Below are 14,616 nucleotides of genomic sequence, written 5' to 3' on the forward strand. Positions count from 1 at the left end.
CAGGGGTTTGTCTTATCTCCATCTCTCTCAGAACAGAGGGAAATACCCTTATTTAGTCCCCCATTGTTTGTTTGGAGAAGCAGACAAATACCCACTCATGGGGCTCTTACCCATGTAGGAAGAATGAAAAATCCCCAAGCAACATGGTTCTCTAATAGGAGTCACAGCTGCTCACACCCCCAGGGGAATAAAAACTAGTATAAGCAAGAGGAGAATTGGGTCCCCAAAGTGTGACATAGGTGCTGTCTCTTGATGTTTTACATAGCATATGTTAACATATATGACCACATAAATATACCACACTACACATTGTGCTTATGTTTTACAAAATATTCACCCACAAATCACAAACTCTTAGCAAGCTATTCAGAGAAGGTGGATCTAGCTTATAATGTCTGTCAAAACCAGACATTTTGGAACTGGAAATTAACAGCCTTAAAATAAATTCATGCAAGGTCAGCTATAACTCTGAGGCTCCTGGTATAGTGCCCTAAGCCTGGCACTGCTGAACCAAGTCCATTTTCAATAAGATAGTAAACAGCTCACCTCACCCAGCAGAGCCCAGGAACAAAGATTGGTTTCTTGGCAGCACAGTTCACCAAAAGAACAAGGCAGGTGTAGTTAGCACCTGTTAATAAACTAACCGCTTCACTTTTTTAAAAGGTGATTAGTTTAGCTTTTAAACTATGCACAAGTCAGAATCACTGTCGCTCTCTGGCTTCATGACCAGTTAATATCCATGCCTGAATTACACACGATTTCTCACCAGCATAGAATGACAAATATCCTCTTATACCCTATTTGGAAGGCTGTAAACTGAGGATTTAAATATGCCATGGACCCTGGACACTATCCTTCCAGGATAGTTTGTGGACCTGTTTTAGCAGGCATTAACTGACCACCAGTTAATGGTATTACAAATGCAAGGTTAATGTTGTGGGGTCAACCTAGGCTGAGCCCAAGGGCAAACCAGAGCTGGGACAAAAGTCTGTAAATGCTATTCAAGCCACTCCACAATCATAGTAATTAAAGTTAAAACAGCACCACACATCCAGGGGCAAGGCAGATTGGCAAAGAAGTGAGGTGGAAACTGCCCCTGCCCCATGGAGCAAGTGAGCCCTTTCATCTCTAGGGCTACCAGTCCTTCACTTGCATTGTAAGAATAAGCTCTTTGGGGCAGGGATGTTTGTTCGGTGCTTGTACAACACCTTGCACAGTGGGGCCCTGGCCCATGACTTGCGCTACTGCGATACATAAACACTTTCTCAGCAATACCAAAAGATTCCGATATGAATAGCTGAGAGGAGGAGGAAAAAAACCCATTTTATTTCTTGAAACCCCTTTAAAGCCTTTATAATGCAAGGGAAGGGAATAAAGGTGGAACTCCAACACTGTCACATCTCTCTTTCTGCAGGTCAGATATGGGCACTCCCATAAACCCGATGATGACATGTGCCACCGAGCCATTCACACTGGATTATGACACAGATCAGGGAGACAGCGCTAGCTCAGTTTTAAAACCTGCTCAATGAGGACGCCCACGTTCTCCTCTCTACACATTTCAAACTGTCACTATTATTCCTGTTAATGTTAATGGAGCGGTTGTCAAGGTAACAAGCACAACTCTTCAACGTTTGCACTGGAGCTTCCCCCTCCGCCAGATCCTGCTGTTGCTGGCTCCTGACCTCTAGCCACATCCTGAATGTTACTATCAGTCATGCCAATTCAAGGGCTGGGAGGGATAGAAAGCAGCTATCCCGAAATTAGTGACAGCCACTGTCCAAGTTAGAAGGTACAGGAAAGCTGAGCATCCGTCGCAAGAATCACTCTTGCAGGAGCGTTTACTGAGTGACTGCTCAGAGCGTTTCTTCCTACGCTGACAGCTAAGGCAGAAGAAGTATTTTGATACTGAAATTGATGCAGATCAGAAAGCACCTTTCACAATAAGAGAACAAAAGCAGGTTCACACTAATGGGCTGCAGGCAGGATTTGACACTCACCCAGCTCACAAATGAAACCTTCCACATAATATAGACATACACACACACACACACACACCCCTACCTTGCTCTTCTAGGACACACTAGTGCAGGGGTGGGCAAACTTTTTGGGTCGAGGGCCACACTGGGGTTGCAAAACTGTCTGGAGGGCTGGGTAGGGAAGGCTGTGCCTCCCCAAACAGCCTGGCCCCCATCCCCTCCCCTCCCACTTCCCACCCTGACTGCCCCCATCAGAACCCCCGACCCATTCACCCCTCCTTGTCCTCAGACTGCCCCTGCCCCTAACCGCCCCCCCCCCGGTACCCTACCCCCATCCAACCCACCCTGCTCCCCACCCCGACCCCTATCCACACCCCCACCCCCTGACAGGCCCTCTGGGACTCTCACACCTATCCAACTGCCCCCATTCCCCAACCCCCCCCCCAGAACCTCTGCCCTATCCAGCCACCCCGCTCCCTGTCCCCTGACTGCCCCGCCAGGACCTCCTGCCCCTTATCTAACCCCCGCTCCCCTGCTCCCCACCTACTTACCATGCCGCTCAGAGCGGCAGGACTGGCTTATTGGAAAGCCTAGGAGGTGTGCGGGTGCAAGCGGCGTCATAACTTCAGGGGACAGTAGAGGAGGGGCAAGGGGCTAGCCTCCCCAGCCGGGAGCTCAAGGGCCGGGCAGGATGGTCCCATGCGCCAGATCTGGCCCACGGGCCATAGTTTGCCCACCTCTGCACCAGTGCTTAGGTTCCGTTGTCAAAGTGGAATACACTATATTGCGCTGCACTACTGGACATACATAGATCTATTTGCTTCCTTTCTAGGGGCACTATCAACTAGTTTAGGTCCAAAAGCATTGGTTCAGAAAGCAAGGGAATTATTTTACAAACCTAAGGTGATTACAGCTTTTAACTTTTTTTCTGCAGGCTTGGAAACCCAGATACACCAGTATTGTGCTGGAGCAGGAGAACTTGTAAGTGAAAATGACCAGTCATTTCACTATCTGTCTAGGTAGTTCTATGGCACCCACTCCTGTACTGCAGGAGTGCCCATTAACATTAATGGATTCGTGGTCAACACCTCCGTGAGTTATGGGAGTATTACAGAGTGGGAACTGAGACAGAGAGAGTAAGGGCCTCACCCACAGCTCACTTACATCAATGGGAGTTTTTCCATTGAGTTCCAGTTTTTGGATCATAAGTCAAATAAGAAATCCAGGGCAGAGCAAGAATGTGAATGATCCTTCGAAAGCAAAAAAATTCACCTATTTCAAGTCATGCCAGTGACCACGGAAAACTTTAGTTACATCTGGACGCACATCCCTGGTGCCTCAGAGATAAAGGGATCATTTCACCCTTGCTCAGCATTACAGATTATGAAGGTCCCCAGACTAGCCTAGCAAGGCTAGAGCACTGATTTACTATTTTATTCATGGGACTGTTTTTATGCCAACTCCTGTAGTACAATCCTACTTTCTAGTTAGCTGTAGCGCTCCCTAAGTTCTGTTTGCCTGGGTGTTGGTAGAAACACGACAGCATTGTGATGCTGTGCCAGCTCGGCACGAAGGGCTGCATGGCAATGAAGCATGAATGGCATGCAGCAGAATGCCATTCCATCACTTCTCAATGAACCAAGATAGGCTGAGCCTGTAGCTGCATACTGCCACAAGAGCTCAGATGCAAAATGACCCAGGCATTATTATTTAGAGTGCCCTGAATAACTATGGAGCTGTATATAGGGCACAACAACCGGTGTCTGCATTCAGGAGTTCTGAAATTTTAATGGATGTTAGATTGTCATTAAGCATCCAAGTTTACCATGAATACTGCCAACTATTTCATTGCTGATCATTTAAGCATAAAAACTCCAGTCAGACTGAGATCATGGGCACAGCTGGACAAAAACCCCTTTCCCTCCCTCTGCTACCCTGATCTTTAGTGATACTGGAAAGGATAAGGCAGAGAAGTTATCATATCCCTGCTCAAGGAAGTCAGCTGAACTCTGACATAAGCAAGTTGTGATCATGCAAAGTTTTGAGGTGGCAGCTATTTCAGATTTAGAGTCTTCGAGTCCACATGCTGAAAGAGGCTGTGCTCTAGACCAGATCACTTACAAATTGACAAAAATTCAGAAGACGCTTTAGAATGTCAAGTTTGGTGAGAAATGCAAAATTCACACGAGTTTAGTATCAATTCTCACAGGATAACGAGAGAGAGTTAACTGGTGACCTACCTTTCCAGCTTCAGATCTAACTGAAGTTCACACTGGATCTCTTTTTTTTAAAAACATCCAGCCATCTTGCTGACAGAAGTGGATTTTTACACCCTTGTGGAGTGCAGACTGTAGGATTGTGATGGAGACTCAGTTACTGACTCATTGCCATGGGGCTGCCTAACAGATAGGCGTTGAGTCACTCAGGATTATATGGTTACACACCTGGGCCCTTGTTCTTAAAGCACAGCAGATGCAGAGACATTTAGGGGAGGAATGCTCAGAAAGCAGAAACATCCCTTGTTTTCCTCTTTCCTCCCTACTTTTGAAATAAGCCACCCCCACCCCCGGGATTGCGCCAGGTTCTGCTTTCCAATGGCATTACCTCTACTGGAAGGTTTTCAACGGTTGTATAGCTATTGCATCAAAAAGCACTACATTAAAAGAACACTAAAGTGGCAAAATCAAGCACCTGAAAGTTAGGAGATAGATAATGGAATTAACACCTCCCTCTTCTCCACATTGCCCAGGCATCAGCAGATGGCGCAAGGAGACACTCTTCCTGTTCTCAGTTTTGGTGCCCAGCACCCTGGCAACCCCACCAGCCAGGAGGAACAATTGTAGGGAAAGTCCAGCTCATTCCCTGCAGCCTGGAGATGGAGCATGCTCAGTCACCGTGGCGATGGCGCATAGCCAGTCCAGTCACATATAGGAGATGAAAAGGGGACAGAGCACACTGAATGCAGATAGAATCTAGTTTGCACATGCTCGGTAGATACTTGTTAGAGGCTTATAACTGGGCCAAATTCAGGGAGACTTGCCCCAGGGAGGGTAAAAAGCACATCTGACACCAGGGCAGCTCCCCTGCCAAAATTCGAGCCCCTGCTTCCAAGCCCAGAGCCCAACTTTCTAATGGCACAAAACTGAACATCCTAGCCCCGCCCCTTCCCTAAGGCCCCCATCCGCTCACTACATTCCCCCTCCCTCAGTGGCTTGCTCTCCCCCACCCTCACTCACTTTCACTGGGCTGGGGCAGAGGCTTGGGGTCCAGGAGGGGGTGAGGCCAGGGATGAGATGTTTGGGGTGCAGAAGGGGGCTCCAGATTTGGGGGGTCTCACCTTTGGCAGCTCCTGGTCAGTGGCGCAGCAAGGGGCTAAGGCAGGCTGCCTGCCTATCCTATCCTGACACTGCGCTGCACACACCCCGGAAGTGGCCAGCAGGTCTGTCGGTAGTAGGCGGGGGGAGGGGGGCAGGACGCTCCCCACACTGCTCTCGCCTGCCACAGGCAGCACCCCCCAGCTCTCATTGGCCAGGAACCAGCCAATCAGATTGCGGAGCCAGTGTTCGGGACGGGGGCAGCACGCGAAGACCCATGCTCCCCCCTGCACCCGCCTAGGAGCTGGACCTTCCAGGGTGCAGTGCGGTGCCAGGACAGGTAGGGACTAAGCTGCCTTAGCATCACCGACCAAACCTTTAATGGCCCAGTCGGCGGTGCTGACCGGAGCCGCCAGTGTCCCTTTTTGATCTGGTCTTCTGGTTGAAAACCAGACACTGGGTCACCCTACCAGAGGTCCTAGAGATTCTCAGTGATTCCAAACATTATGCCCTGTAGATGGGACATAGTTTATACCATTGACTAGGTGTGCCCAGTGACGTACAATAAAACACAGTTATCAGGTAACACATTTAGGGCCTGACCCCTGAGAGGTGCTCAGAATCCTGACTTCAGTGAGAACAGCAAGTGCTCAACATCTCTCAGGTTCCTGAATAATTTCTGGGCTCTCCAATTACTTTCATTCTTTGTTAACTGTAAATGAGCTTTAACCTGGGGGGGGGGGGGGAGGGAAGATGACTGCAAAACAGTCCCTCAACTGCACAGTGCCCCAGCACCAAAGGATCTTGTTCCTCCTCCCACTAGTACCAATGGAAACTTTGCCTCAATCCAATATTTTTCAGCAGCTTGCATAACGTCATGGGCAAAAATCTGTTCTCCATTCCTCTAGTTCTTACTTGGCACCCTCTCCTCCAGGAGGATTTATCTATTAAGCACTGACAACATGCTCCAATCTGTAAGAGACAAGAGGTAAAGTAGCTCCCTGATGGGAGGAACTGACATGAACTTACAGGATGCTGCCAGCAGACAGACTGCTGACCTAATGAGAGATGTGGCGTTGGTTTTCCCCATTTTTGGATCTGGAGGCAGAGGCTGCTAGCAAACAGCAGAGCAGAAAGCAAAACAAGCACAGCTGGACCTGGTTCAGCAGACATCATTTACTATTTCACAATATCAGTGATTTTTTCTATAGATCTGTTCAATAAAAGAACTTATACTTTGTATAATAGATTACATTATCACAGGTATTGCACAAGCTATGTCATCTGGGCAGCACTGAAACAGGACTGAAGAAAGTTATGATTGGAGAATCTTTTTACAGTGTTAGGCGTGATTAGACCCAATGCAGGGAAGAGATACTAACCATGTAAAGTGGGGAGCCAGTCATTTGAATGTCCATGGTTATCCGATTCTCTACTCAAAGAGAGCTGACATAAAAGAGTACTAGTACTGGACAGGATAACCTCGCAGAGAGGGCCCTCTCTCTGCAACGCCCACCATTGTTTATTGGCCTCCAAAGGCATTCAGTGGGTCATCAAATGTACTAGATGCCTTGCTTTCAGATTTTGATTCAGAGGCTGTCTGTGAGGATCGGCCTTTGCGGGTGGATGCCTTGGCTTGGCTGCTAGAGGAGAAGATATCATCTAGAGAAAGAGAAAAACAGCGATTGAAAAGGAGAGAAGCTGCTGCCAGACGTAAGACGTTACACAGAAAAATCCCCAACATGTAGCAGTTACTGCCAAGGATACTTTGCTGATAAATGCTTTCCTGCTGCTTGTGACATGAAAATGTATTTGTGAGGGCATATGGGGGAGCTTTTAGCTGTCTGTTTTTACCAGGTATAGTCAGTGAGAAGGAACAAAAGAAATCCTGATACTTGGCATTTATGCCAGCCAGAGATCTCAAAGCACTGAACAAGCACTAAGTGAAGCATCACAATGCTGAGTTAGGCATTACATCCATTTCACAGATGACTAAGTCACTTAACTTCTCTGCAGCTCACCCAGCACCATACAGGAAGCCAGTGGCAGAACTGGGAGACAACTTAAGAGACTCATCCAGTCCTGTGCTTTAGAACCATTAAGTCATACTTCCTGCCTACAGATTTGCCCTTTGGAGAATGTATTATTCATGCATTCACACATATGGGTTCTACTGATTAACACTTTTCATCTCCCAAGTGTTGTACAAACATTCACATTCCCCTGGCCCACTAAGGCATTCCTGCGGCTGGCAGTCTGGGAATACCCAGGTTCAAAGAATTAAGAGATTTTTTGCTAAAACAAACTGCAAAAGTTGTCAGCATTGTTACCCAAGTGAGCTGGAAAAGACTCACACTTGGGGAGGAACTTTTACTACTGTCACTGGCACCTCTGGCTCTGCAAATCAGGTACCTTAAAGCAGTACTGTGAAGTGGAGAACGTGGTTCACCTGGGATCAGAACAAGGATGGATTTAGAAATGCATTTAGTGGCATATATGGATCACAGGCACAATGGGAAAGCGTTAGAAACATTCTCAGGTTTAGAGGAGATGGAGGTTTAACAAGCCCAGTCTCTTTCACAAATGCTGTTGTGCTCATTCACATGCGAGGCAGTGAAACTCATGGGGCCATTAATACTTTAGTATGGAGTTTATTAGTTTCTTCTGTTGCTGTTGGAGTGACCCTAGACAATAGGCCAGAGCCAGCTCTCTGCCCCCCACCCCCCGCAGGGTGGGGTGTCCCATGATGGCATATATCACATTGTGCCATCATGTGCCAGCAATGCCCCTCTGCCATGTACATTGGTCAAACTGGACAGTCTCTACGTAAAAGAATAAATGGACACAAATCAGATGTCAAGAATTATAACACTCATAAACCAGTCGGAGAACACTTCAATCTCTCTGGTCACGCAATCACAGACATGAAGGTCGCTATCTTACAACAAAAAAACTTCAAATCCAGACTCCAGCGAGAAACTGCTGAATTGGAATTCATTTGCAAATTGGATACTATTAATTTAGGCTTAAATAGAGACTGGGAGTGGCTATTTCCCCTTGTTTTTTCCTACCCCCCCCCCCCCCAGACGTTCTGGTTAAACTTGGATTTATGCTGGAAATGGCCCACCTTGATTGTCATGCACATTGTGGGGAGAGTGGTCACTTTGGATGGGCTATTACCAGCAGGAGAGTGAGTTTGTGTGTGGGGGGGGCGGAGGGTGAGAAAACCTGGATTTGTGCTGGAAATGGCCCAACTTGATGATCACTTTAGATAAGCTATTACCAGCAGGAGAGTGGGGTGGGAGGAGGTATTGTTTCATGGTCTCTGTGTATATAATGTCTTCTGCAGCTTCCACAGTATGCATCTGATGAAGTGAGCTCTAGCTCACGAAAGCTTATGCTCAAATAAATTGGTTAGTCTCTAAGGTGCCACAAGTCCTCCTTTTCTTTTTGCGAATACAGACTAACACGGCTGTTACTCTGAGACCTGTCATATTAACCCAGGTGCACACAGAGCACCTGTAGAACCACATGACCAAGCCCCTCATCTGGGCTCTGAATGCTGAAGGTTAGGGACACATGGGCCAGAGATCAGGGGTGGACTGCCACTACGTGCCACTCTGCCTGTGCGAGAAGTCTATTCTCGCTGCCCTCCCCCTCCGCTGCACATAGCCACTGCTGTAATCATAGGAATATGCAGCTTTAATCCAGGATAGAATTTCAGCAAAAGAGAGCAGTCTAGAAAGGCAGCAGTATGGAGTAAATCCCAGTTGGCAGCCCTCCAAAATAAGCCATCCAAGAGATTAGCTTCACAGCCATTTAGGGTCCTCCCAGCTTCCATGGGAAGTATAGTGGGTGCTGTAAGGAGTGAAGTTACACCCCTAGCTTACAACACAGGGACTAAAAGAAGGGGAGGAGGAGGGAGCCTGCTCTCTGTGGCAGGGAAAGCAGCACTACTTGCAGAGGAATGCTCAGTTCCCCAGGAGGCAGCATCCTAAACACAGGCGGAGACAATGCCCAGAGGTTTTTCGGCAGCTGGAATACCAGTGTTGGAAGAGAGGCACTATAAGGATCAGAAGGATGGCTTTAAATACAGTCAGGGTCCCGACACCCACAGGGGAAGATGGGGGTCTGCACTCCAAAGAATAAGGAATTGAATCAACTGGTTGTATATAATGCTATCATGTGTAAATACAGGTCAAGTAAAACATGTAAAATGCTGAGCTTGGTGGTCATTGGGAAGAGTGTATACAGGTTATGGTTCTGAATGTATGTGTGTAGAGCATGGTCATTGTAACAAAGGTCTAACTCTCCCAACTTTGCAGCTGTCAGGAAGCAGTCAGGCAGGGAGGGGTACCTCCCAGGCCAGTGGCTTACACAAAACTAACCAGGGACAGACAAGGGCAGACCATGAAAGTAATGGAAAGCCATTGGAATGGAAAAGACAACCTCAGTCTTGGAAAACTAAGGAAGGAGGGTGTTTCCCCTGCCAGGTAGAAAGAAACCCCCCGCTGCAAACCCTGTCAGAAGCGAAGGGGTTTGAAGTGAAGACTCTCCATGTAATGCAGAAGGTAAAGCGTGAGGTGGCATCGTTATGTTCACTGTCTGTGTAACTTGTCTGCGTTGCTTTATCTGACTAGTCCACCTTTGAATCTGTATTTTATCTATTAAATGAGCTTTTTTGTTTATTTTGAGCCCCAAGCAGTTCTCTGTTGTGCAAACTGTGTGGCCTCAAGTGGACTGATAACTGGGGGCAAGTTTCACTCCTTTGGAGGGGTGACAAATGAGAAAGGAAAACTCTGAGTGGTTGGTAGTTAAGAACTTGGGGGGCAGATCTGGGGAGCCTTGGGACCAGACAGGTTATTGTGGTCACCCTGCCAAGGAGTATACGCTGTTGAGAGACAGGGTGAGACGATTATGCCTGTAGGCTGGCAACTGGTGTCAGGGCTCTGAGCCATAGCAGCCTAGCATGAAAGCAGCCAAAGTTATAAGGCTGGTGGTGACAGAAGCCCTTGCTGGTCTGGGTAATCCCTAAAACATCACAGAGTTTATGGGGAGAGATTAAAGGAACTAAATAGGTGCCTCTAGGCTAAGCAATGAGTGAAAGTGGTTGTGTGGCAGGGGAACATAATTAGTTTACAAATACATCAGAAACTAGGAGTGATTGGGTGCAGTTCGAAAGACAGCATTCCCAGCAGGAAAGGCTCAACAGGCAGTGACAGCCTCTGGTAAAATGCCACGGTGGGCATTGCTACCAGCCCTTAGCTAAACAGCTATGGAAGATGCTATGCCAGTCCTGTTCTGGGGCTGCCAGGCTGATCAAAGAAATTCAAGTGTCTTCCCTGAAGTCCTGCTGGTGCATTGAAGGCAGCACTACCTAGTTTGGAGCACTGAGCAGCCGCCCCTGCATGATCCTTCATTTGGAGGTGTTGTGCCCTTAAACCAACTGAGAACAAAAGAGATGTAAGATTAGGGTGAAGGTACATTCATTTACATGGACATTTCTGACTTGTGCTCCAGGTGCCTCAGTGCCAGAAATGCCACTGCAAACAGTGAGCTCTAGTGCTGGAGACTGCAGGATAACTAGAGCTGGGTGCGAATTTTTAAGACAAAATGGCTTTGGGTCAGAAATTGTGAATTCATCCGAACTGAGACTGTTGACTGGAAAACGCTCGATTCTGACAATTTTCTGTTTGGAAACAGTTTTGAAATTGTCAAGACGTCCCATAGTTTGGAATGAAAGTAGTTTTCTTTATCAGGTGCTTTCAGATTCATTCTGTCCAAATTTCTATTAATACATTTTATGAAAAGCTCTTGTGAAACTATGTTCAGTAGCTACAAATTAAGGCTGGATTTTGAGAAGCACTCAGCACTGAGCTATCTCCACTCTCTTTGGAGGCAATGGGAGTTTTACCATTGACATCAATGGGAAGAAATGGGCGTCAGGGGTGATTGGCTGCAAGTAATTGGAGTGGGACTTTCAAAGCAGTTTATGCTATCCTCACTCACTGAATAGTACCGTACACAGAAGAACAATTCCCCATTAAAATCAATGGGAACTATTTGTCAAGTGAGGTACTCTTCTGTGAGAGAAAGGCCAACACAAACTGGCCTCTAGTGTAAAATATTTTAGACTGCCGAGCAGACACTGATAAAGACAGATATCTCTGCTATGTAAATCCAACACAGAGAGGGAATGGGGGGGGGGGGGAAGGGAGGAGTTGTCACAGTGTAAGATGCAGCCATCTGCTCCATTCCAACATTCAGTCTTCATTCCCATCTCTCTTTAGAGCAGATGAATATTTAACCCCAAAATACATTCTCCTAACTGTTTAAACTCTATAATCACTTGGAATTTCGTGCCCAGAGGTTAAAGGCGGATGGTACTAAGAGTCTTTTCAGGTCCCTTTTCATTCCCCACCCCCTCTAAAGTTCTAAAACCCATCCTTTGTCACTGGGGGATTTAACACACGACTGAATCAAGATGAAGACAATCAAGTAATACCAAGAAGGCCCTTACCCATATCATCATCAAATATGGATTCCACCTTTTTCTTGGTCTTCTTTTCTTTTGGTTTTACGGTGAGAGCCGCAAAAATGTCAGTGTTATCATCAAACAGGTTAGAATCCGACACACTCTCTTTTGTTCTGTTCAGAGGTTTAATGGCTTCTGTTGCGAATATATCATCCTTGGAGCAAAGCATAAATTGTACAGCATCAGTACAGGACATAACTGAGTGTTCGGGTTCAGCTACACCCAGCAGTAGAGAGTTGGAAGTCCTGTAACTACCCTGGGCATCGTAACTCTATCAGGTTAGGCTCAGGTCTTCAATTTGGCATGGGCAGAGATCTAGTCATTGCTGATACTGCACAGGCCAAGTGCAGGATATGAGAGAGCAAGGTTAAGGGGAACAGACAGGCCCAGACAGGATAGGGGCCTCATTCCTGCATTACCATCAGTGCTGTTGTGTAGCTCAGTAGCAGCAGTCAGGTCAGAGCGGGAGCTAAGCATTCCCTTAGCAGGGAGAGAGCCAGGTCTCCTCAAACGCACCTGCTGTCTGCCCACACGCCATCCCTTTTACCCCCTGGTCTGGTAAGAAAGAGTGAGATTTAGAGGACAGCATTTTCTACAGACCAGGCCTCATGCTTAGCCTTACTTGACCCACACAGGCCCCATTCCCCTCTGTGCTGAAGGCAGAATGATTTTGCCCAAGGCCCTAGTGATACATTTCCTCCCTTTCTATTTAGGAAAAAAGAATAAATCAGCCATTACCTCAAAGATATCTTGAACTTTCGGGTCAAGGTCTTGCTGGGTGGTGGGTTTCAACTCCTTCTTCCTCGCAGTTTTCTGACTAGTGAAGAGATCTTCATCCTCCAGGAAAGAGATGGGGCTGCTTTTCTTGGACGCTTTCTGAGTTATGGGCTGGAATAAATCATTGCTGCCCTGATTGTCCAGCACTGACAGAGCAGGCTTCTTCTCACCACCTTTAAGGGGCTTGTTGGCCAAGATCTCTGAGGTTTTAGCTTTGGCTGCTGGCTTCGACACTGAATTTTTCACAAAAAGATAGTCGGACCCAAACAAGTCATCCTCTTGGCCTGTGCCTTTACTAGAAGGGCTTCCAGCCATTCCAGGTGACAGGCTACCGCCATCTGTTGGCGATGGCAGCTTAGCTGCCGTAATGTTTTCCGTGCTTCCCTTAGCATCTGGTTCAGCAGTGCACAACTCCTTTGCATCCACTAATGCAGAGCTCTGCTTGGGGAGCAGCAGCTGCGGCTCCTCTGTGCTGTTCAGCTCCTCGTTCTCACTGGACTCTTGAGCAGCTAGCCTCCGGGCTGTCCTGGAGGGAAGCCTTCGTTTGTTCATCACCTTGATCCTGCTCTGTGAGAAGAGGGAGATCAGGTTGTGTTAAGGGCTTGAAGGCAGACATGCCCTTGACAGAGACCCTGCTCTCCTCACGTTCTATCTTCCCACGTTTTATTCTAGCCCATGATGGGGACCCGATGACCCCCCAAAATCTAATCCCAGCTCTGAGAAGGTTTTGTAATTTTTTGTTACATGAACATTTAATGAACACTAAGGTAAATTTAATATTAGAGCTACCACACTCTGCAAACTTTCATATTGCCTCAGCCCCCACTGTGAGGTAGATCGGCAGCACAAGAAAACCGAGGCAGGCAGACAAAGCAGAGTGCTCAGATCACAGAGCGAGTCAGTGGCAGAATACAGAATAAAACTCAGGGCTTCTGGCCCTCAGCCTTGTGCCATAACACAAGACCATCCCATAACAGTATTAACAATCGCCAGGAAACACCCTGTATCGAGGTCAATGACCAACTTGAGTCCACTGGCTACTGTTCAAACTATCAACTCTTTGCACCAGGTTACTTAGTTCAGTGCAGAGAGCTTTGCTTGGCAGTTATTGCTTAATTAGCATTAGTCACATTACACAAGCAAAATTAACATGAGTGAAGTGTTGGTATGATGGTTCTTTATTGTCTTGGATCACAATCCTGCAGCAGTCTTGCAGTAGGATTTTGACAGAATACTGTATTTAAAAAAAAAAAAATTAAAAATTAAAGAACATAATGGCCATACTGGGTCAGACAAAATGCCCATCTAGACCAGTGTCCTGTCTTCCGACAGTGGCCAATGCTAGGTGCCCCAGAGGGAATGAACAGAACAGGTAATTATCAAGTGATCCATTCCCTGTCATCCATTCCTAGCTTCTGGTAAAACAGAGGCTAGGGACACAATCCCTGCCCATCCTGGTTAATAGCCATTGATGGACCTATCCTCCATGAATTTATCTAGTTCTTTTTGAACTATGCTATAGTCTTGGCCTCACAACATACTCTGGCAAGGAGTTCCACAGGTTGACTGTGCGTTGTGTGAAGAAATACTTCATTTGTTTTAAGCCTGCTGCCTATTAATTTCATTTGGTGACCCCTAGTGCTTGTGTTATGAGAAGGAGTAAACAACACTTCCTTACTTACTTTCTCCACATCAGTCATGATTTTATAGACCTCTATCATATCTCCCCTTAGTTGTCTCTTTTCCAAGCTGAAAAGTCCCAGTCTTATTAATTTCTCCTTACACAGAAGCTGTTCCAGGCTCCTAATCATTTTTGTTGCCCTTTTCTGAACCTTTTCCAATTACAAAATATCTTTTTTGAGATGGGGCAACCACATCTGCACACAGTATTCAAGATTTATATAGAGGCAATGTGATATTTTCTGTCTTTTTATCTATCCTTTTCCTAATGATTCCCAACATTGTTAGTTTTTTTGACTGCTGTCACACACAGAACAAATGTTTTCAGAGA

At 46.8% G+C, this 14,616-nt stretch overlaps 1 protein-coding gene across 4 annotated transcripts in view; it reads right to left on the reverse strand.

Moving 5' to 3' along the window:
- Positions 1-6,488: 6,488 nt before the first annotated feature.
- WASHC2C (WASH complex subunit 2C) overlaps positions 6,489-14,616 on the reverse strand; it is a 50,603-nt gene continuing 42,475 nt past the window's right edge. For 2 of the 4 annotated variants that reach the window (XM_074958557.1, XM_074958556.1), the window contains exons 28-30: positions 12,567-13,172; positions 11,814-11,982; positions 6,490-6,955 (exon numbers count right to left, since the gene is read on the reverse strand). In XM_074958557.1, the coding sequence (XP_074814658.1) occupies positions 6,816-6,955; positions 11,814-11,982; positions 12,567-13,172 (915 nt within the window). In that variant the 3' untranslated portion in view covers positions 6,490-6,815. Of the gene's footprint in view, positions 6,956-11,813; positions 11,983-12,566; positions 13,173-14,616 lie in introns of all 4 variants that reach the window. The other 2 variants (XM_074958559.1, XM_074958558.1) reach the window with 2 other exon arrangements.

This window comes from Natator depressus, chromosome 7 (genome assembly GCF_965152275.1).
Source record: "Natator depressus isolate rNatDep1 chromosome 7, rNatDep2.hap1, whole genome shotgun sequence".
Taxonomy (NCBI): domain Eukaryota; kingdom Metazoa; phylum Chordata; order Testudines; family Cheloniidae; genus Natator; species Natator depressus.